The 25,758-nt window shown below is 32.9% G+C and overlaps 1 protein-coding gene across 1 annotated transcript; it reads right to left on the reverse strand.

Annotated features, from left to right (window-relative positions):
• Positions 1 to 2,286: 2,286 nt before the first annotated feature.
• On the reverse strand, positions 2,287 to 25,758 carry LOC128998100 (short-chain specific acyl-CoA dehydrogenase, mitochondrial-like). Its single transcript, XM_054424095.1, has 10 exons — positions 25,615 to 25,758; positions 22,975 to 23,144; positions 21,819 to 21,928; positions 20,749 to 20,900; positions 18,024 to 18,212; positions 15,716 to 15,859; positions 14,543 to 14,670; positions 14,078 to 14,173; positions 12,437 to 12,502; positions 2,287 to 6,792 (listed from the first exon to the last, which is right to left on the reverse strand). Exons 1-10 carry the CDS (start codon positions 25,640 to 25,642, stop codon positions 6,649 to 6,651), a joined length of 1,227 nt encoding a protein of 408 aa, XP_054280070.1. The 5' UTR covers positions 25,643 to 25,758; the 3' UTR covers positions 2,287 to 6,648.

Here is a 25,758-nt window from a genome sequence, read left to right on the forward strand (position 1 = left end):
AATGGAAGACGTATGGATGTTTGTGTGTAGTCTGTTATTCAATCATGGAAAAACTAGAAGACTGACAGAGCTAACTTTTTTCAGAAATAGAACCGATACACTAGGACATTGGCATCTTTTTATTTTCAAATTCCATAAAGGCTCCCATGAAACGAATGCAGTAGCATACGTATACTTCTGATCAAAAACTTGTATTTAAACCATCCTCTTAAACGATCAAGTCCTAACAAATTAAGTAGCCTACTTAGCTAAATCAAGGATACTGTACATTATATATAAATGAATGTGTAAAAGTACAGAAATATGTAATTTTGGGCTTATACATATACTTGATAACTAATATTTCCACCCGCTTTGTCAACAGTTGAAGATTTTGAGATGGCAGTTATAATTCAAATAACATAAGAACAACTTTTGTAGACCTCTTTAACCGATATAGTGAAATAGCCTTTAAAGTCATACCATTCACCAACCAAAAAAGATGTTATCTGAAAAGGCATTTCCACCTTTATTTAGGTTAATCAGAATTTCACTGTAATTGTATGTGTAAAACATAACAGGCATATGTGTTTGGATCCATACATGGATTAAGGTACTTAGTACTTTTCCAACAGCTAATTCGGAATCCAGGATAGATAACTTTTTTGTCTGATCATGATGGGCAGGTATTGAGAAGTGTTATTGTAATGTAATTGAAGTGTTCTCAATTAAACACAATTTTAACTGACTACTCGATTCCCGTACGTAGGACGGGCCAACAGCTTGTAGGCCTATATATTAAAACGTGACAGGGTTTTTTTTATTTCACGATTCTGAATCAACCATTTAACGGATTTTCACGATTTTTGTGTTGAAGGAAAGATAATTTTGAGAACTAGGTAATGTCGAAGTCATAATTTCAGTTTATTGTATAAGTTTTTTAGAAATTAAGTTTTAAATTTAAAAAAGTCTAGCAGCCGAGCTAACATTCTAGACTAAAGCTTTTGCTATAATACCATTTGCTTAACGTAACAGTTGTAAACATTCAGCGTTTGTGACACAAATTCAGCATTTCGATAAAAATAAAATTACATACACGTAGGGTTTATTAATTTATACTATGGAGGGGAGGTAATTAGGAGGCGGGGCTTCGCAGCAGGATGCAATGACAGCTACCAACGCAGACAGTGACAGGGGATTATAAGGGACACTCAAGAATTCGGAGGTGGCGGGACAGATTTGGGTTCGGAGGTGGCGGGACGCAGAGATAGCGGGAGCACACGGGATAAATAACTCATTTTAGGGGATACAAAAAAAAAAAAAGAATGGTGTCAGTCATACCTAAATAATCGTTGTCAGTTTGTAGAGTTCACACATAATCATGATAACAGAATTACATTTTCTTCTGAAACTGAAAGAGTTAAATGTGGTGTACCCCAGGGGTTAATGAATGGCCCCCTGTTGTTTTGATGTTATATTAATTATGCTGGTGGTGCACTCTCTATATTCACTCTCTAGAATGTCTTATTTTTGTAACCATAGAACATTAAAAAAATATATATTATGCTAATTTCCATTCACATTTCTCCTATGGTTTGTGCCTTTATGTTTCAACTACAATAGGAGATTTGGATAGCATACCTAAACTTCAAAAAATAGCAATCAGAATCATTTGAAATTAGAACACAACAAAACAACCAAAAACAAATTCAAAGAACTGAAAATATAACAGTATATGGCCAATATATTTATGACACAATTATTCTAGCAAAAACCCGCTTGAGTACCTCTGAGACAAATTATCACAGCACTCGGCATAAAAAATTCCTTGTTTCCAGTAAACAAAAATTAAAATTCTATGAAAAAAAACCATCCTATAAAAATTATTTAAGCATCTTCCTAGTGAATTCAGAAATAAACAAAGCAGGAAAAATTTCATGAGAAAACTTAAACTTTATTTAGTGGAGAAAGCATTTTATTCCCTGGAAGAGTATTTTTCCACCTCCCCTCTTAGCGTTAGTTGATAATAGATTTAGTTTTGATTATTTTCTGTTAATGGCTCTTGGTTTTTAATGTTAATAAAGGTCTAAGATGTGCAAATTTGTAAATTATTTAAGATAGATTTAGTTGACTCCATTCAATGTACAAAACTGTACTTTATGAATAAAGCATATTTGATTTTATATACTTTTAATTAGAATATCTGGAAAATTTTTCAAATACCGTAATATGAAATGAGTTTAGTAAAAATAATACTAATACACAAGTCCTGTAAATTGTGATTTTGGGAGGAATAAGATAACAGAGTTAGTTTTAAAATATAATCATGTACACAATACATAATAATATTTAATCAGTTCCAATTAAAAAACTACAAAATATACATTTCATTTAATTGCCAGCTAATGTCAAAAGTTCTAATAAACCATTTTAAACAAATATGTATGCATAATTTTTATACTCTGGCAACTCATCCCTGGTTTTAAGGAGTATACAGACAAATATTCAGGTGTTCGTTTAAATGATATAGCTCAATCAAAACCACAGGCATACTTTTGCTTTTGCCACAATCATACTGATAGTCATGCAATTCATAGTGTAAATTAATACTGAACTAACTCTAAATAACACGTAGTTTCAAACTTATCGATAGAGGAGACTGTAAGAGTAGGTATTTCTTGTAAAGGACAATGTACATGGGATAACTAAAGGCTGTCTCAGCCTAAGTTGAGGCAGACTACCTGACCAAGGGTGGAACAGGACAATGGCTAGCCTGGACCCTCCCAACCCTCGCTCACTGAATACTCCACTTATAAGTTGAAATATAATGAATAATTGAAAATATAATAATTCCGTATATCTGAAAATATAATAATTCCGTATATCTGAAAATAATGAATTTTAGGTTATCACAGAAAAAAAATCACAGGTCAGACATTTTCAAAGCAGCCGCTTGTTTTTGGGCGGGCCTACGAAAACTGTTTTCCACAGCAGCACAAACTCTACCGAATGTTAAGTTGTCTGGCGTCCAATCTGACTTTGGACGGCCTGCCAGATTCCTTTTCAACTCAAAAGCTGTTATTCTAAAGTTAGTAGCCCACCGCATGTCTCCATGTCGCCTTAATCGAAAGAGTGCAAGAAACTGCCACTGAGTTGCAATGAATGAATTCAATCCTTTTTAAAAACGACTCCATAACAACTACACGTGGCTATTTACTCATTAAATAATTCTTTTTCCAGCCTTGAGATTGCTAGAGGCAGATTTAAAGTTTTGGTCAGACCTTTGTTAATTTTTTTAAAATTTTTGTATTTATTTATATTTGTTTACAGTTTTACGTACAAGAGAGTCTCCGTAGTGTTACTCGGCAGGAAGTTCTTCGGCCAGGGTATAATTTTGTTTCTGCATTCTGTTTTTTCTAGCATACATAAAATTTTCCTAACGCAGAGAGAAAGTTTACTGTAACATATGAACTAGCAAATCGCATACCATTTTGTAATTACTACACAATTAGCTATTAATACGGACGTATTAATTTGTAATTTTAAAATAAAATATTGTATTAAGTTATTAGGGGAAAAGTTTGTTTGAATACCTTAGGTCGATCGATTTGCATAGGACAAACATGAAAATATACGTTAAATGATAATTTATTCATGTAGAAAGAAGCCTTTCGGAGTCAGTAATCAATTATAACAGGTTACGTTCCTTGACATCCACAATTCCTCAGTCGAACTTCTGTTGACTAGTTTTGATTACAAAGTACTTATTTTCAAAACAACTGTTAAAATATTCGATTCATTGGATGTCGTCAAATTTTCTTGAATACATTAAACACACATACATAACACGGTAGACATTTAACATAGTTGGCCGGCCGGCACACGTCACTGAGTTCATCGCAGCTATGCATACGTTTTGAGTTCAGTGACGTGTGCCAGCTGGCCAACTATATTAAATGTCTACCGTGTTATGTATGTGTGTTTAATCTATTCAAGAAAATTTGACGTTAATCGAATATTTTAAAGTTTGTTTTGAAAATGACTACTAAGTAGTCAACAGAAGTTCGACTGAGGAATTGTGAATGTGGAGGTATGTAACCTGTTGTAATTAAATGATCACTTTAAATATATTATTTTTGGAATATACCGAATTTATTATATTTTCAATTATTCAATATTTTTTACTTTTAAGTGGAGTATTCAGTGAGGAGTGGTTAATGGGATTTACTCTAAGGGTCGAGAGGGTCAGCCTAGGCATTGTCCTGTTCGACCCTCTTTTCCCAGGTAGTCTGCCTCAACTTAGGTTGAGATAGGGTTTAGAGGGGGGATAGGTACCTCAATGGCTGAGATGGACGAGAAAGAGGAGGAAATCACAACTGGGAACACACACATATTCAGCCCTTACATACATCAGAAAGACTAACTTAATTGGAATTAAACTATATCGGGTACATTTTGGTATGTGCTGGAGGCCAGTGCATTGATTTTCTTAGTTGGTAAATACAATATTTTTGTCTTCTTGTATCTATGTTACCTGAGGAATGCTCCCATTAAAAAAAAATCAAATTGTTTAAACAGACACCTACATACAAATGCACTATACTTGGGAACAACGTTAAATGTGATGGAGATAAACTAAAGTTTTTCTGCCTGCAAAGGCCATCCATATATATTGTAGGGTGTTTTTTTTAACACAATCAAATAATTACAACTACCATGATATACTTCTAAACAACAAAACATCTCATATGATGGTATTCCTGTTTACTTAACTTAATTCAAACGGACAACTGAGTCAAAAATGGCAGCCGTGCAAAGATTTCTTGAACCTTTGAACGGCTACCATTTTTTACTGAGTCGTTCTTTTGAGCTCAAATTTGCGGCAATGTATTCTAATAAAGAAATTTGTTTATTATTTTCTTGCGACTTCTAGCGTATAATAGCAACTCTAGCTATGCCCCTTGAGGTGGTAGCATATAATAGCACTGCAAATTCAATGCATCTTTGAATAGCTGTAATTATCTATTCGATTGCCCATTTGAGTTCGGGTTTGATATAAACCTATGCTTACATTTAAGATTTTCTTTTGACTATTAGCGGGTCATCCGCCTGAGGAGGTACCACATCACTGAATAACGTGATAAAATTATTTTAATGCCCAGTAACTGTGAACCAAGTTTTGAACCTGTATCTTTATTACTTTTTGAAATATTTAACCGTCCAGGGACTTTTTTCCATTCTGTATAACTATGCAATCATGCATATCAGCTAATTTGCAATGATATGTAGAATAAAGGGTTACCAAAATTTGAGCTCTTTTGTCGTTGTCAGTGTATTATGGTATCTACTTGTAATATGAGTTGTGTTTGAAAAACACCCAGTACTTTGTATTACTAATGTGTCATAACTTGAATAGTATATGGCACATTACTCTAATATTGCTCTAATATATTTAATATTGCACACCACTCTCTCTCATTACAAGCACAATTATTTAATTATAAAGCCTTAAAACCAGGGGTTTCTCTACTCTTTCTACTTATTGAGCTACATATTTTATTTTGTAGATCCATAGACATAGAAGCTAACGTTGTACTGAGTGAGAAATTCACAAATCTTTGAACATTGGAAGCTCTCATTTACATATACTTTATGATCTACAAAAACACCAATAAAATTAACATGTGAAACAAATTAATAAAAACAATAACACCTTCAAATCAGTTTAAAATGATCAGTCTTCAATAAAGTATACTCGGAAAAGACACACTACTTCTGGTCAAAGTATCCTTAGGAGAATTCTTATATAATATATATTGAGCAGCAAAAATGCATCTGACAAACAATAGGTAGAGAAATTAACTATTGAGTAAAATCTAAATCCTGGGAAATTTGTTGTCTAGAAAAGAGAAATTTGCTTTTGACAACTTAGAGTTTAGCTTTAAGAGTCAGAAAAATTGTAAAATTTCAACAATTGTAAACAAATATATAGCATTTGCAAGATAATGGTCTGCTACCTGGAAAATCTTAGGATCCTAGGAATTCAGATATAAATGTTACAAAAATATAGGATTCTTAAAATAAACATACATATAAAACAATAATTACATTAAAATACAACATAAGATTGTTACAAATACAACACCATATTGGGGAAAGAGTATAGGTATATAACATAGCCATCTTTGCTCAATCATCTGATATGAATTTGTTGAAACAAAGCAATTTATTTTTCCTACAGTTACCTAACAATGTACATGTTCTCTCACTGATTTGAGAAAGCAAAGTGGCCAATTCGCTCATCAGTGAGACAATGTTAACATTGTCTCACTGTAATTACTTTGTCTCACTCCAGATTTGCAACGTGAAGGCACGAAATAGTGAGCACGTAACATGCAGACAAGGTCGTATACGCGCGAAATACATTGTCAGCACTGGCTGTAAATCAGCTGGTCCGCTGTTGTACTGTTGTATCATTAAATGTCATATTAAAAGTTCACTTCTGTGAAAAAATATGTTACGTTTCTTTACCAATTTATTTGTTTTATGGTAACGGTAGGAAAAATATAATGTGCAACTCGAGTGCAAAGTGCAATTGCCTCACTAGTTGCACAAATAACTATATTCTTTTGATTAATGAATGAGCAAATCTGAATATATTTTAAGACATCACAGACCGTACTCTTTGTATATGTTGGCTGCAATAACAAGTCTTTGGATTTCTGATGTGCCTTCATAAATTTCGGTTATCCTAGCGTCTCGATAATGCCTTTCAGCTGGCATGTCGGAGACGTACCCCATCCCTCCAAGGATCTAGAATAGAAAATTTCTGGATACAGTGAATAGCCTACTTAACGTATCTAGTAAAATTGCCACGTTGAGATCATAACACTAAATACCCTTATCTTTCAGATATATCAAATAGGTATATGAGAACTGTTTAGAAAGTTAACTTACGTTTTGGTCTCGGACCACAGTAAAGATCCAGCTGCGGTAACCTATATGTGTATCACGGGTAAACGTAATTGGCCGAATCCGGAACTCGCTAACCTGCTCTAGAGCAGGGGGAACTGGCTAACAGTCCCTCTGCGGAACTCGCTAATTACCAATGAGAAGCCTCGCACGCCATCCAATGGGAGCCATCACGAAGGATATTGACCAATGTTGCCAAAAGTGTTGTACCTATTTTTCGTATTGGTACTTAAAAGTTGCAGCTTACAAATTGTTAGCAGTAAGAGCAATATAGCACATTTCAAATAAAATGTATATTTAGATCTACGCTTACTATTATTGTTATGTTTATTATTAGGTTGTTAAATTAGTTGCATACAATATAATAAATACTATATATAATAGTTCATTTGGATCTTTTGCATTTTAAGAAATATTTTTTTTTGAAGGTCGTAACTTAAGTTGGTTCTTTTACTCAAATAGATAATATTTTTAACTGCAGCATATAAATATTATTAAGCTCTTATTTTGTTTGTAAAGAAATAATTGTCTTACTGTGCGTAATCTTGAAGCAGACAATAGGCCTACTATTTCTGTTGATCTACTCAGAATATTCATGATTTTAAACTCACTGGGGAAATACATACCAATAATATCATTTAAAAATTGCCGAGAGTATGTTTTTTGTTAAGAAAACTAAAAATTTGTGGTTTCCAAACCAACACTTAATTATTTACTGAAGTTTATTTCACTCACACTTGCTGAATGGCAATATACTATGGGGTAATAGTTTGGGAGCTCACAGCTAGTTTGGGGTCTTTACATGGCAAAATAAGGCTCTCAGAATTATGTTTGAAATTCCAGATAGGATTAGTTGAAAAACATTTTTTGCTGAAAATAGAATCAAGACACACTCTAATATTTTAACTTATTGCAATTTAGTTTCCAGGGGCGAACTTACCTAGGGGCGGACGGGGCGAGGGCGAGGCCCAGGGGCCCCCTGGCACAGTAGTTTTTATTAATAAATTCGACAATTAATCAGACACTTACCGAATGGCCTTCTTTTTTAACAGGTTTATTGTCGTTATCCTAAATTTAAGTTTATTGTTAGGTGAATTTTAAGGTTTCAGACTCAGATTCAGAAACACTTTATTCAAGATATACATTATACAAATAATATAAATGCAGAATGGCGTCAAGGTATTACTAGGACCAAAATTCTTGACTCTAAGTGACTTTTCCTCAGGGTTGCACTGGGCCCCGCGCTTAGGCCTAGTTTACACGAGCATAGCTGCTAGGCTGTGACGGACCAGTTTCAGTTTCAATGAAGCCGTTCACACAAACGTACGGCCACGGCGATCGAGTTGAAGGGGAGCCCTTCGCTTGGGGCAAAAAATACAATAAATAATATAAAAACTCTTGTCCTAACGTAGAACGTAACTTGTACAATTGTGTTGGGTTAAATGGAGATTTAATGGAGTTCTAATATTTTTGAAAAAAAAAACTTTGCTCAGTTTATGTTTTATTAGATGTTATTCTTTTACCTCTAAGTATATGCTAATCATGATTTTAAGGGGCAGAAGTATTATATTAACCATTCAATTAAAAGGTTTTGTAAAATAGTAATTAAGTTATACGTCGAAATTTGGATCTTCAATTTAGTCGTTAGTCAAAATCATACAGTGCCAGTACAATTTAAAAAAATCTATATAGACATTTTATAACAACTAGGGTCGTCTGATGTTAACAAAAATTACATTTATTGGAAGCGGGCGAGCGTAAGCAGCTGCAACAATAAATGATAATGAGCTGATAAGGGATCCTGTCTAGTCCTGTCTGTCTCACGCACGTGCATACACATACATACAATACCTTATCGCCTATCCAAAAACAATTTAAATAACTTTACTCCCAGTGTGTTTTTGGTTGACATTGACGTACTTTTGTTTAGTGTTGTATTTTATTAATAATTCTGTAAACACTACAAAGAACAAATTAATGTTGTATTGAATGTTATGTTTGTGTTGTATTAATCGATGATATTGGATACATTTAAACATATTTCAGTTACTCATATAAATGGTTAGCTTGTGATTGGTTATTAGACTTGTATTGCAACATTTTACTTGTCAAGAAAAAACTCAAACTTGTTAAAGTTCTTAATGGTACTTTTCATGCTAGGACTTTTAACATATTATACAAACGAGAATTCCATGCTAAACCATTATAAAAATAAACATAAGTCATAGTTTACAGTTTTATAGTTTTAGTGCAGCCAAGAAATATAGGAAAAGGGGGTTTTAATTGCCAGGCCAACGTATCAGAGTGGGAAGTGACATTTATTTATAGAGAAAATAACTATGTTCTAAACCTTATAATGATTAATCTATAAAATGTTTGACTTGTTTTCACTTGTATCTTAGTAAAATACTTCTATGGTAAAAGGTGTGTTGGTAAATTATAGTAGTCAGTTATAAAATATATTAAAGCTTTAAAAGTTTATGCATTATCTCTGACTTGCAGCACCTGTTTAAATATATCTTATTACATTAATTAATGTTAGTAATTTTTTATTTGTGTTTTCATTCAAGCACCAAATAGAATGTGTATTACAGTAAAAAAATTAATTAAACCTTTTACAAGTATGTGTTATTTTATTTTTTTTTATTTTATCTATAGTTTTCATTATTTGTTACAAAGGATATTACATTTTAATGTATTGCAAAAAAAATTTGTAAGGTACCTGCTAGGTATATTAAATCTATATATAAAGCCCAAGTACCCATGAACTTTTGAGAAAACTACCAGTCACACCCCCACAAACCATATACTTAAAATGTTCGTCATGACGAGAAACCTTGCGCAAAACTATCCTCTTATTTTATAACTCTACTTTAAACTATTATTTTATAAATTGCCCTTTAAGGTCGTAATTCCTTTTTAAAGGGAACTTTCCATATACCTAATGTTAAAAATACCTCAGCTGTACTTATTTGTTTGTATTACTGTATTCTGTTTTGTTTATTTCAGCTTAACTTAACCAATCGATAATTTTATGAATACTTATGAAGTCAAACGGGATGAAGCCCGTGGGTAACAGCTAGTTTTTATAAATACAATTACAACAAGAACAAATCATAACACCTTACATTGTAGCTATTTTCAGACTTAAAATATTACACAAAATTAGTTTATGCAAAATACATCACACTATTCTAACAGGTTTACATATTAATTCACCTCTGTTGGCATTTTTAATTGCCGAAGTACTTCAGGATTATAGTTCAGTAAACAATTTAAGTAGGCTAGGTATTTCATGGGTACAAGATTTACCGATGGTACCTTTTTCGATTCAAGGAAATCTTTAAGTGTAACAATGTGTTACACCATTCCGTGTTAAGTTAAACTATACTACGGATGCAAATTTTTTTACATACAGGGTGTTTCAGTAAAGCGTAGCAGGCTATGCAGATTCTCATTCTACATGCAAATATAAGTTGAAAATGTATGAACACTTTTTTTTAAATTTCGGCTTAGTTTGGCCGCAATCCGCCATTTTTTTTTTATTTACAACTCAAAATCCTTTGGAGATATTTTAATGAAACTTAATATAAACTTTAAGTTTACAGCTATAAACATTCTCTGAAAATATCTTTGATCAAGCTCACCGAATTTCAAAATGGCGGCCATTTACACTTTAAACTGTAACTTTAAAGATTTTAAATTGCCGCCATTTTGAAATTCGATGAGCCTGATCAAAATATTTTCCGAGAATTTTTATGGCTGTAGACTTAAAGTTTATACCAAGTTTCATAAAAATATCTCCGAGGGCTTTTGAGTTATAAAAAATTCAAAATGGCGGACAAAATCGAGTCAGTGGGTTCTGGAGTTAGCCAATTTTGGAGCGGGACAGTTGGCCAGTTCCGCCACCCGACCGAGTTAGCGAGTTCCAGAGCTAGCCAATTCCAACATATAGTATACTTAAAGGCTCTTAGCCTGGAAGTTACGAGTCTTGGACTATGTTACTAAAGGGACAAATAGTATCAAAAGTGAGCACCATTCCCATCAACACTTGAGGATTAGATTTCTTTCCTGCAGTTAAACTCTGCTAACCCAGCACATTTAATATTCCAGCATCGGTTTAAGATGTGAGTTTAAGTGACTTAAAAGCTGGGGTGTGTTCATAAGTTTGTGTTTGAGTAATTTGTATTATAATTTGAATTTGAATTTGTGTGCAATCGAATGAGGTCGGGCGAATTGATAAATCACAATGGAACACAGAAAAATAGCTCAGTATCTATAATTTTATTTTTGTCCACCTTCATGCCCTAGGACGCTAGGTTCTACTTGGCTTTGATTTACACATTACTTAAGACTAAGTGAAGAGGATTTTGACATGATCTCTTAGATAAAATCCATTGGTGATTGGCAGAATTTACACCTAGGATCTCAGGCACCAAAGTTCCATGCTCTTTACTAGACTAACACACTCTCCTTAATACCTATAGTAGTGATTCTCTTTTGTTTGATACTATTTGAAGGCATTTTGGCTCTTCTTGCTATAAAAGTTTTCTTTCCAAATGGTTCAGTAAACATCACTGTCTAAGTCTAGCAATCCACCGTCAATTTGATTAGCAAGAGTTTACAAGTTTGAATCATTTAAATGAAAATTAATTCAAGTTTATTCAGTTAAAATATAGTCACAAGTTTTTAAAAAAATATATTGATTAAAATGTAATTCATATGCAACTTCTTTGGATAAGATAGTGAATGACAAAAACTTTAAGCCGACTTATGAATCATATACAGGCAGGGCACCCACCTTAAGTGTTAAACAATTTGAGATATTTGAAATTGGTTCGCAGCAACCAGCAACCTTCTTAGACAAGAGGGCTACAATAATGATTTTTAATTTTAATATTTTGCCCATAGGGGTACTGGGGGTAGGGGTTACATATCCAAATGGATGGGGAGTCAAGTTTGAAATACAGTACTTGTTCTTGATGAAACTAAACAATTGAAAAAAGACAAATAAAAATCAACCCACTAATAACAAAATGGTGCCCAAAATGATTCACCCTAAAATTGAGATTACTGATAACAGCAATTATGGGGACTTTTACCACAATTATGACCACAATGTTTTTACGAATACTTTTAATACCTACTTTTAATAGCTTATAAGCTGGATTTTTAAAGTAAATTTTTGTTGCCATTTTAGTTTAGTGGATTTTTATTTCCTTTATGCCAATTGTTTTGTTTCATTAAGACCTGTGAAATGATACCAAACTCGACTATACTCTACTTACCTTCGTCAATTTTGAGCTAACTCCTACCCCCACTACCCTAAAGGGCAAAATTTCCAAAATTAACCATCATTATTATAGCTCCTAATATCTAAGAAGGTTTCAAAAATGGTTAAAAGTTAAGGTGGGTGCAAGTTACTTTTCGGCTACCCTGTATAATTATTATTGTTGACTGTAATATAATAAGAAGAATATAGAACCTGAATGGCTTGGTGTGAAACGAAAGTGGCAGCTTCAGAAGCAGCTAGTTTGGCCATGGCTGCCTCCTGAAACAGTAAAGTTAAGTTCAACAAACAGTTATATTTTCTCAAAAATCCAGGTCATTACTACCACGGTAAATATTGACAGGGTCCTCTTACTTTCAGAGTTTGTGTGCAAGAGGTAAAATAAAGTTGATGTCAATGCAGAAAAATTATTAAAATTACTCAACGATTAAAAACGTACTTTTAGAGAATTTGGTTGTTAAGTTTGTTCATATATATTCCTACTGAACTGAGCTGTCTTGGCAGAATAAGTGCAAAATGAAATAGCAACAACAATAGTGATAATAGTTTCCAAATACAGAGCGCTCTCGATCAACTGAGGTTGTTGGAACAGAGACTACCTCGGATACTGAGAATCTCGGATAACACAGAGGTCGCAAAGATTTTGAAGTTAGGGGTTACTGTATCAAATTAGGAAGACAGATACTTGTAAACTATATGTTTTAACAATACATAGAGTGAAAAATATCAATCTGAATTCATGCACATTTTTTTGAATAAGGTTGTGTTATGGTGTGGCCGTACATTTTGAGAGGTGCAATGAATGTTTGGGATTCTAATACACGCAATATTTTTCCTACCACCATAATCCACTTATAATAAGACGCATAGATTAACTTTTTAGATCTATATAAAATGTCATTTAGGTTATGTTTGCTTTTTTTAAGGTTATGTTATTTGCTTACCAATTGTTAAATAATGTACCGGATCCACAGCTGTGGTTGGTGTAGAAACACCAACTGTTAAAACAGCTGATTAGCGAGCGGGAATGATTCATTCCTGCTCTAGAGCGGCAATGAGCTATTTTGCGTACTATTTACAGGTATAGCAATGTGATAATTTCCATGCATTGGTAGGAAAAAGTATTTGAAATACCACAATAATGTGGATCTTCTCGGTTTAAAAAGCGTAAATTACATTTTATTTGAGTTTGACCTGAGCTATAGCTTGACACAATCATACATCAAAACATCGCAATGACAAAGACTGACACTGCTATTGTTTACGTTTTGCAGGCATACTGTTCAGCTTGTCATAAATGTAACAACGGCACGGCCACAGCGGCGGCGGCGGCGTTACGGTATGGCGGTTGTAACGTAACGGTTGGCGGGCCAACCTAGTACATGTACTATGTGATTTACATTTTCTAGGTTATTGCGGATCATTCTTATGTAAAATATTTGTTAAAGTCAGTGCTCGATTTGTAGAAAATAAGGTGCCGGAACTGTAACATATTTAATGTGATTTGCACATATTCATGTACCTATTTATGCCAATATTTTGATCTTTCCGAAAGAGAGGTACCGCAAATCTCGCGTTCCCTTGCAAATCGAGCACTGGCTTAGGTTATATAAAAGTATTCATTTAACAAACCATAAATTGCTCGCTATTTAACTTTTCTTTGACCAGAAAAAAAGACATACTATAATAAATTAATTATTGTACTTCCACTTAATATTTAAAAATAAATGTATATTTAGGCCTCTAACGACCTTGGATAACCCTGGGCTTGTATAACCGGGGTCACATAATCAGTTAAGTACTGTATTATCAAAATTTAAATTGATTTCCCTTTACCTTAGTGAAGGGTTTTTTACAATCCTTGAGGTAAGCTGCTCGCCATGTCAGAAGTCTAGCTGCCTCCAACTGCATTGACATGTTTGCTATCTTGTGCTAGAAATGTAAACTATTAGATATAGTCTCTTAGATTTTATTATACAATGCATAATTTAGCAATTATTACCTTCATAATAATTAGCTACAATACAAAAAAATTAGCATGTTTCACTGCACATTTAACTAGTTTATTAGCCTGACAAAAAAATACCAGATGAGAGAATAAAGGATGTGAGAAAGGGGAAATCAAGATATGACGATGTCCGGTAAAGATATTCAAGTTTTGTCCCGGGATTTAAAGACGCCAACCTCGGGATTTTTATGCATCAAAATTTGATGGTACATTTTGGATAAAAAAAAAACAAAAAGATACAAAACACTACATTTTTTAACTTGCATATTTGAGTTAGTTTAAATCCAACCCACCTGAATAGCTTGTAGTTTTGTGATAGGTGCACCAAAGGCTTCCCTTTTTGATGCATATTCGACAGCACAATCTAAAGCTGCCTGAGCAATACCCAAGGCTTGAGATGCAATACCAATTCTTCCGGAATCTGTTAAAAACATTAAAATTCATTATTGCTTAAATATTTTGTAAACAGCAATATTTTATAGACCAGAAGAAGTACATTAAATAAATTTAGTATATGAGCTTTGAACTATGGTTTGACAAGTTTGGGCTTCTATATTTAGATTCTTAATGTTATAGATTAAGAGCCAAAAACTTAAATACATACGAATAAACAAATAAATAAATACATTAGGGGTGTAGAAAACCGCATAAAAAATATGGGAGGCTCAAATATGTTTCCCCCATATAGGCTAGTAATATTATATTTCGTACCTAGGGCCGAAAATGAGGTTTTGCCGGCTCGAGATACTTAAAACAATCGAGAGCTGCAAAACCATTTCAGTCCGTGGTACGAACGCTATTTTTCACCACACTATACCCTATTTTTCACCACACTATACCCTATTATTCACCACAATAATAATGCATACCGATAGTCAACACAACTACAACTTTAAGGTTATGTGAAGAAATAATTTGATGAATCAGCAAAAATAATAATACATAGTTGTCAGGCAGCGGTGACAGTGAAACAATTCTATTGCAATGCTATGGATACTGATTGTGTATTTAATATGCACTAGTGTACCTGTTGCTCGAATTCGAGCAATTGCTAAGTATTACAGGCGTTATTTTAAAACGAATAACAGTCATAATTTCTGATGACTTTAAAAGATTGACCTATTAGTAAGGTTAGGGTAATATTAGGTTAGGATAGGTTAGTTTTTTGCCATAGGATAGGTGTGTTTTTTTTTAGACATGCTAAAATAGTCTAAATGTCTAAAACTTATTGTAAAAACTTGTTACTAGTATCATGCCAAAAAGTATCTTACGCAACTTATCAGGAAAGTAAACACCCTACTTCCCAGCCTTGTAAAGTAATATATTATTTCATTATATATTCGCTTTGTATGTTGATGGAGTCACATCATGCGCTTACACAGTGATTAACTTTAAATTTCATTAAAGCGTGTTTAACTGATTTTCCTTGTGAAAAGTCAACTGTTTTGTTTTGCACAACATATTACCTAAGGTCATCATTGCAATTTTGAAACCCATGCCAGGTTCTCCCAAAAGGTTTTCTTTGGGGACAGAAGAATCTTCGAAGATTAAACTGCAAGTTGATGAAGCTCGAATACCCATCTTGTCTTCTTTCTTGCCAAGGGAAAGACCTGGAAACCCAAATTAAGTAAAAAAGAAGCTGCCGTAAAATTAGCTCGATATTAAATTGCTTAGCCTACGACAAGGTTAGTTTTTTTTAGATTAAGTGCTGAATAATACTGTATGCAACTTCCTGAAGTATAATACAAATTGCTATCTCCTATATTTTCTATTTTTATTTGTCAAAAATGGCGAAGTTCAAATGAATCCCAACAACTCATCAAATAAAATACCGCCGCCGCAGCAAACCTGCCGACTAAGCGAATTTCCATTTGTCCGAATTGATTTTCAATTAAATCTATTTAAATTCGAGTTTTGCATTGTAAATATTAAAAGTGTAAATAGTATTGTTTTTAATGAAGACTTTGTTTATTTGTACAGACCTCCACACAATAATGAACAAGAATTTATTAACTCATTTAAAGGTTAATTCACCATTTATTGAAAAATAATATGTCAATTGTACTGTGTGGAGATTGGAATATTGATTTTCTTAATTCTGTTAATCCAAGTGTTGAGAAGCTAAGAAATATCTTTTTATCTTTCAATTTACACGAATTAGTTAATCATGCTACTAGAATCACTGACACCAGTGAAACCCTCCTTGACAATGTTGTTACCAATTTAAACACTGAAATAGTTTCATGACGTTTATTTTTAAACACATTATCAGATCATGATTCTCAGCTTTACTTCCACATTGTTGGATAGTATCATTAATTAATAACACAGTGAAAAATAGCATCTAGGTCCAGAAGCCTTGCTTGTAACCCAACCAGCAGATTTATACAATCTAATTGTCTACATTAAACTAGCCAATACTTTATTATTTAAATATTTATAAAATCAAAATAGCTCTTCCTCACCAATTTAAATTTCATTGATAATTTCGCTATCTCCTTTTAGTTAATGGTGGGTTTACATATTTTACGATTCACATTGACCTTTTATATCACTCTTTAGCTTACAGCAAAGAGCTGAGTCAATAACTTTTAAATGAGTTCAATGAAGCTCGTTGTCAGCGACAGCTTGACCACGCTTCATTGTGGATTTCACAGAGAGGTTGTAACAACATAGTAATGATGGTTTGGATTGGTTTTATAAAGCTATGCATTCTTTTTACTTGATAAACCAAGAATTGAGTCAAACGGAAAAGTTATATCGACCTTTTGCTTGTTCTAATGTAGACACATAGACCGGTAAAAAACTATTACATGAATCTATACATTTTGTGAAATCACATTGATTTTTATAGTTTGATACATTTACCAGGCAGTAAGAAAGATAACTTTTTATATAAGGAAAAATAAAAACTATGTTTATTCCAGTTTATTCCTAAAGTTTATTCCAGCAACACTTTCACTTGACTTGATTAAGAATACTTAAGATTATGAAATTCAGAATTACATGGAAAAGATAAATTTATATAATCTGTCTAAAAATATTATACTCAATGTTAAAACTGCTGTCATGGCTCGCTTCAATGCTTTTGAAAAATATTATTGCAGAAATACATCCTTATAGAGAATAACAATTGTCATTATTTGTTGTTTTAAGATGTATGGATTCAAGTAGGGTTATGGAGTGTAAAATGGCTGTGAAACCTTTTTCTTTGAGAAGTCTGAGGTACTCACCAAAAACACAATTCCTACTGAAATTATCATTTTCACGGCCATTTTTACACTTTCCCCTCTATCATTGCATTAGAATCATGCACTTCAGTCATCTTGTAATGAATGTCAACATGCGGTATATTTCTCGTAATAAAAAAAGTATCATTGACCTTATCTCTGTTGCGGCAGGAGATTCAATATTTTTTTTTTTAACATACAGCTAAGTGTATATGTTAGCTACAGAGCTGCAAATGGTGTCATTCTGTTCACAAATAATGTCAGTAAGCAGCAAGGAGTCTTGTTGTGGCATAATCGCGAACTATGTACCTATACGCAAAACTGGTCCTTTCTTAAAATACTATTCTCGTACTGTATGTATAAAAAATAAAGCGAAAACAATAAACAAACTATATTCTGTTGAGTGATGTCTTGGTACCAGTACCAGTCCCTGACCAAAATCGGATTTTGGTACTGGTACTATCAGTACACTACCTATTAGTAGTAATTTTTTAAGTTGAATATTTTAATATTGTTGGACTTGTATTTATAGTGATCAACTTACCCGGGCTAGGTTTAGGTACTATGAAGGCGCTGATTCCTTTGTGTTTTTTACTCTTGTCGGTGGTTGCAAATACGACCGTAGCCTCAGACTCATAGCCATTAGTGATCCAAGCCTTGGTGCCATTTATAATATAGTTGTCTCCTTTAGCAACAGCAGTGGTGGATGCTGCTCCAGCATCACTTCCATTACCTGAAAAAGAACACATTTAGTTTTGTTCGAGGAAAGGCTCTATGTCAGGACTTTGAATTGTAGAATATGGAGGATAGTAACTAGCTTAAGAAGTGTAGGTAGGCCATAGAAGATACAGCACATAGTTAAGCCAGCTGCTATCCTCCTTTTCTACACTTAGGAATTCACAATTAGTTAGAATAAACGTTTATATTTCATTTGTAATTTGTACGCTATTTAATATAGTGACATACATTCAAATGCTGAATTTCTGAGTAAATATTCTTTAAAATTTTGATTCAGGGGCTTCTTCCAAAATGTAGTTATACAAGGTGTTTCCAAATTGTGTGGACATATTTTGAGGACTTGTTCCTTGGGCTAAGACAAATATAAAATGCCATATATGTATAGGTCTAAAATGCCTAGATTTCTGTATGTTGGTCTGTTTGTGATTTCTAAAAACTATTTTATATCTTGGGCATTTTTCTAGATAGAATTTTCAAATTTGGTATAAATGTGTATTTTAGAAGGTAAAAAGAGCTTAAGAAATTTCGTTCCAATATCTCTAGCTATTTCAATATGGCGGCCATTTAAAATCTTTAATGCCAAATTTTATGAAAACGGTAAATATTAGGAACATTGTTTTACAATCAAAAAGATAGAGAATCTAAATCCAAATCAAATGAGGCCTTGTTTGTTAAAGTTGGATGACAAAAAGTTATCAGTTTTTTTCTACATTCGGTTAATGCAATTTAATAGGACCTAACTTATAAAAAAAGAGCAGTATGGTAGTCTTTTTAAATTGTGTAGATTCTCTATCTTATTGATTGTAAAACAATGTTCCTAATATTTATGGTTTTCATGAAATTTGGCATTAAAGATTTTAAATGGCCGCCATATTGAAATAGCTTGAGATATTGGAACAAAATTTCTTAAGCTCTTTTTACCTTCTAAACTAGACATTTATACCAAATTTGAAAATTCTATCTGGAAAAATAGTAGGCCTTAATATTAAAAACAATTTTCTTAATATTTACGGTTTTCATGCAATTCGGCATTAGAGGTTTTAAGATTGAACATTTTAACAATACATAAGCCTAGTTAAAATTTTTTCAGCCTAATGGAGATATAATAAGTCAATAGTTCCCCACACACAGAAAATTTTCAATTGCAGGGAGTTTTGAAGGCTAGGGCCTTTCTGGGGGTTCAGGAAAATTTAGAAAAATATGCGCTATAAAAGCGTTATATATCATATAATAAATATATTTTTTTATTTTAGGAATTTAATATTAAAAAATTTTTAACCCTGAAAGGTTTTCATTTCATTTTATTTTAAAATAGAAAAGTAAAACACTACAGAATAATAGGTATGGTTAACAAAAATTGTGATGAAATAATTGGGAGGTTTGTTGCTATTGTAATAGGGAAATAATCAAGGATAACATAATGTAACAAGAAGAAGAAAAGCATAGACATTAGAAGGACAAAAGTAATTCATAGTGTTATCAACTATGATTTAACTTTAAATAAATACTACAGTTAATTTATAAAAATTGTACAACCAATCAGAATAAATTACTGACAAGCAAGAAGTCTGGTTTGAAGAATATTGTTTGTTGATAGCGGTTACGGAAGTCCATCTTTAGATTTCACCTTGGCCGTAGAATTTAGAAAGGGGTTATCTTCTGTTGATATTTCTCAACAAGTATGCTTTACTTGAAAATGTTATATAATAAACCAAAAATGTTTTAATGCTTCTAGTCATAAAGCACAATATTAAGTTCTGAAAAAGATTTTTTTAGAGATATTTTTGACAGTAAAACAACATATTACTACCACGAAAAAGTAGTAGGAAAAGAAAATTTTGTAACTGTATATAAAGTTGTCAAGGCTTCTTGAAATTTAAAACAAGTTAAAAATTTCATTCCGGCTTGGTAAGATTTTGTTGCACCACATTTTTTAATAGGCTATCATAATTTGAATGTTATATTGATCTTAACAAATCTGTAGGATTTAAATACCAAATCAAATTAGTAGTTTTGTTATAACTACTCACGGAAATTGGACAAATGTTTTTATGTGATTTAAATAAGCTCATACATGATCCAACAATGCAAAAGGCAGATTATAAATCTGTGTAATTTGTGGGTAAAATACTTAGCGAATGGAACTTGTTTGGTTATGAAAACCTTGATTGATGGCTACTAAAAAATTATTTGGGAGAGGGAAAGGGGAAAAAAATTAATAATGTTTATACACAAGACGTCACTAGTGACGACAGAACATCAAAACAGAAGGATTGAAGGCTTGTCCTTTGCATTTTAACAATATACACAGGTGTGATTCCCATGAAAAACAAAATTATCGTAAAAAAAATATTTCAATTTTTAGAGTTTTGATTTTCAACCAATCACCAATTCAATCAATCACCAATCTAATCTCAAAGCCGAAACTATTCTAAATTTCTAGTGGTTTTGAGATTCGAGTTTTGCTTTTGAAACATCACTAAAAGTCTTTTTAGCTTAAAAATTACTTAGCTTTAGAGTAATGTATTTACCTGGCTCACTAAGAGCAAAACATCCAATCTTGGAGCCGCTGGTGAAGGGTGTTATGAACTGTTCCTTTTGCTTCTGGTTGCCAAACTTGAGGATGGGCCCAAGATAAAGAGAGTTGTTTACGCTCATTATCACTCCAGCTGAAGCACAACCCCTAAGACCAAGGTCATGACTCATTATAATTCAAGCTTGATTGAGATTACAAACCTGCAAGATCATGCAGGAATGTGCCATGTGTTGTTTTGACATTTATTAGAATTGCTTTTTCTTACAATTTTTAGCCTTGAAAATGGAAATGTCCAACTTCCATTTAAGTCATTGTGTAAAATTTAAAATACGGTAACAAACTCTTTTGAATACAGAAAGACATTGTTGTAGAGATTATGGAGCGAAATCCAAAAAACTGTACCGTACGGTAAAAAGACTACATTTAAAATTCCCAGTTTAGTCTTATCGAATAAAAGGTAAACTGAAATTATTCACTTAGTCTGAAGGTTTGTTGCGGCAAGGGTATTATATTGGTTATAGTGCTCGTCTAGTAGTCATAATTTTGCCAGTTCGATCCTGAGAAATGTGTATAATAATCTAATAATCTATAATCAATCTATCCGATAATGTCGGTCAAGGATGAAGACATCAAGTATCAAGTATCAAGTATCAAGTAAGACCCAGCTGTCTTTGATCATTAGGCCTTTGATAAATTCCTTACTAATGAGACAGCTGATCTTAATAAGTAACAAAGCTACACCGATCATCTTACTCAATTCTACACTCATCCTTCACTCATATTTGGGTTAAAATTCGCACCTAGGTGGCATCCCTATCTCAAAATTGATAATAATAATAAATACAAAATGCTTCTTATTGCATATAGATAGGCCTATACATGTATTTGTATTTCTACCAGTATAGGCCTATTAGAAATCCAGAGGGTCATACAACGAACATGGTAGCATTGAAGATCTCTTCATCCTGAGCCACTATAGTAGTGAACTCAAAATAAAATTTCACAAGATTCATAGTACATTGTGAACAATAATGAAATCTCATTTCATTACAACAACTAGCCTACCTGGAAATTTCTTCAGTCGCAATAGCATAGGCCAAATAATCGAGACCCGTTCCTCCAAATTCTTCTGGAACTTCTACTGCCATAAGACCCAGCTCTCCCATTTTTTGAATCTAGGTAGTAACGAGCAGACAAAGAAATAATTGTTGCAGTTATTTAACATTGTGTATTAAACAGAGCAGTTTTGAAAAAATAAAATAAATATGTACCTGCATTAATTTTTTTACTAGGCCTAGCTTGAAACAGTTTTACCGTAAGGTTATATTCACAAAACTTGATTTAAATACATAACCTCATTTGAGGAAACTGTTTGAACGAATAAAAAGTACATATGCTATTTAAAAAAGTTCAGAAGATTATAATGGTTTTTAAATTTTTTATTTACATTTCAGTGCAACTTTAAATCAAGATAAGCAATCTACAACCTAAGATAGACAGAATTTGTAATCACAATGCTACAACAATATGAGCACATGGTTTAATGAACAATCAAAATGCAATATAGATTAAATAAAAATAAATAACAACAAAGAAACTATCCAAACATGTCCCATTTACTTTCAATAGTTGGGTGGTTAGGACAAAAAGAGGAAGAACAGCATACAAGCAAGACATTGTTCAGGAGAGCTAAATATGAAGTATTTTTATCTTTGAATTTCCATGAAACATGCTTATGGGATGACCGTGCACCCTTAGCCCTGGTATTTTGGGACGGAAATATACTTGTGAGGAGCAAAGAAGAGCCTGAATGGCAAGGGCTGTTTGGAAATTCTATCCCACAGGGCACAGGGTCTTCCTCCACCATGAGCATTGTGAGGACGAGGGGAGCTGTGCGGGACATTGCCTTAGACACCAGCACTAGTGCTAGACACCACTTATATGTACCATGGAATGTATTCTATGTTCCTTAAGTTACTTCTCTGTGGTTTTAGGTACCGGTACCTGAACAGGAACCTATTTCCATAAACAGTTCCACACAAAAAGTGGTAAGCAATACACAGCATCAGTGATAGTTTAGAAATGATTTTTTACAAAAATGGTATAAAATATTCAACTGGAAAGAAGTCCCACAATGTTATACACTGTGTTCCCCCTCATATTTAGCCCTGTTTAGCCTACAGTATCTGAAAATAATAACAAACAAATACATTAAGCTCACCTGCTCTTTGGGATATAAATGTTCTTTGTCAAACTTAGCAGCATATGGTTTCAGTTCTGCCTCGGCAAAATCACGGACTGTTTTGTACAGCATTTGATGAGTTTCAGGGAGAGAAGCGAGGGATGCAATGTTTCGCACACCAATTTGGCTGAGGGAACCACCTTTTCTGGCTGCAAATACATACATTGGAAGCTTAACCACACTCATTAGAAAATATAGTTCAATATTAGGAGGATTATTCACATCTAACCTCAGAGCGTGATTCACACATGTTGGTGGTGTAATTTTCCTTAACATCATCATAGGGATGGGAACCGTCAAGAATAGTAGTTGGGGAAGTAAAGAACACAAAGTTAGTATCAAATTTGAACTAGCTTACTTGGCTATAACTGGCGTGCTTGTTCTTACAACACCTTAATTTAAAGAATACCCTCGTAAATGCATAACTTAGTAAATAATAAGTTATGTTGAAACGGTGCTCTTGATCCTGAGTTGAATTAGTGAATCAGATATTTGAAACTTCAATAAAGATTACTTCTAAAATGCTGGAAAATTACAATTTTGTCAAATAGGCTAAATCAAATAACATCTTAAAAATTAAAATACACATAGCCTAGATTAAATTTACATTACAAGACTGTAGGCCTACAAAAAAGTATTTAAGTTAGATAGGTAGCCTAACAACAATTAGGCTCAAGGACATAGCCTAATACTACCTACCAAGAATAAATACTAATTTGGCCTGGATTAGGAAAACAAATACAGTACTTAAGTTTTTCTTGGTTAGAAAAGGTCCACACATCCGACAAAACTTTTTTTTATGGAATTCCACAGCAGGATCTCAGACTTGAGTGAGTTCAATATAGTAATTAGGCCTATATAGTAAAGTAGGCATACATTACACTGCCTACATACGAGGGAAGTTACCGTTAACTTACTATTTCATAGAGAGTTGAGGTACAGTTTCTTAACTGGGCTATGCTAATATTGATTGAAACTATCGATTCAATTAGTAAACCTTCATGCGATTTTTTCACCATCAGCAAGTTTGGTTGGTTAGGTTAGGTTATGATAGTTTTATTTTATAATAGATAATATTTAAAAATATTTTCAATATTTTCAATTCAATAGTTTCAATCAATATAAGCATAGCCCAGTTAAGAAACTCTACCCGAGAGTTTAATTATGGTTATCAACTGCAGTTAAGAACTTAAGACTTAAGTTAGGCCTAATTCAAAAATAGAGGCCTACTCCTGAAATTGTCATAACAAACATAGGGACCAAAACACAAACGTTTGTCATAACAAACTATCGCAGCTTGTTATAATCCACAATGCCAATAATGAAACTTACCTTGTTAGCCTAGGTACACTAACTTGGGATGTCCGATATTTGTTTATGCTCCCTCTTAAAACCTTTAGTTGGTAGTGTGAAAAGTGATTGATCCATAATAAAAACAGAAAAACGCATAAAGGATTAGTATGACTTAAAAACTTGGGTTGTATGACCAATAAAAAATATACAGTATCAAAATGGTTTCAGTTTTGATATCCCACACAAATTGGTAGGCCTACTTAAAGCCCAAATGGAAAAAGATGCTTTAAAATGTAAATCTACCATGACAGTCAAAGTATTAAAATAACATGAAATCAGTGAATAACTCCCTATTAGGTAACGTAGGTTAAGCTTTTTCAGTAGGCTACATTGATGGATGACCACATAGATGCACTCTGTGTAAAATTAAGTAGAGTAAGACATCTTTTGAGGAAGTTGACCTCTGAACTACCTTTTAACTTTTTGAGACTGGCTTTCTTTTCTTTTTTTCAGTCCCATATTGTATATGGCACGCTCCTGTGGGGTCACTCCCCGCATGCTCAGAAAGTACTGCTCCATCAAAAAAAGGCTATCAGAATAATATGTCAGGTTCATTATCTGGAGCATTGTAGGCATTTGTTTGCAGAACTTCGTATTATGACTGTTGTAAATGTATATATTTATCAATCTTTGTTAGCTATTAAGGACATGGAAGAAGATCTGGTTTGTAACAAGGATGTCCACTCATATTTTACAAGAAATAGAAACAATGTACATTTAAGTAGCAATAGATTGAGTAAAACTAATAACTGTTTTCCTGTTACAGGCAAAAAGTTTTACAATGCTCTCCCGGAAAGTGTACGGTCATTGCGGAAGTCAAAATTCACAAAAATTGTAAAAGATTGGCTTGAAACGAATCCTTTTTATGAAACTAAAGAATTTTTTGATGCTCTGAAGGCTGGCCATTGTTTTTAGTTTGTAATTTTATTTTTACACTCAGGTATGTGTCACAGTTTTCATTTTCTTTTGTTTGCCATAACTGCATGGTTTGCTGTTTTGTTTGCTGTGAAGATTAACCATTTTTTATTTCAGCATGGTTTGTAATGATGAACGTTTGATTACTTATATGCATTGGTTTGTTTATTTTAGAATAGTTTGACGTTACCTATTGTATTTATTTACTTAATGGTATAATAAATCTCTTGAATCTCTTGAATCTTGAATCTCTACATTACAGTTGAAGTCCTGCACAAAATAAAGACTAAGTTATGTTAGGTCTAAGTTTATAGCCTATTATAATAGTTTTAAATTAAATATTATACTTACCAAAAGCACCTATTACGTTCAAAGCCATTTTTTCAAAGTTTGGAAAATTACAAAATCTTACATAAACTAAACAAAATAAATAAATAAATAAAGATAATTCAACACAATTGACGAAAATGACACTGACACTAGACTACCTATTTC

This window comes from Macrosteles quadrilineatus, unplaced genomic scaffold, assembly GCF_028750875.1.
Source record: "Macrosteles quadrilineatus isolate MER2022 unplaced genomic scaffold, UCM_ALF_1.0 Scaffold_7__1_contigs__length_78375512, whole genome shotgun sequence".
Taxonomy (NCBI): Eukaryota; Metazoa; Arthropoda; class Insecta; order Hemiptera; family Cicadellidae; genus Macrosteles; species Macrosteles quadrilineatus.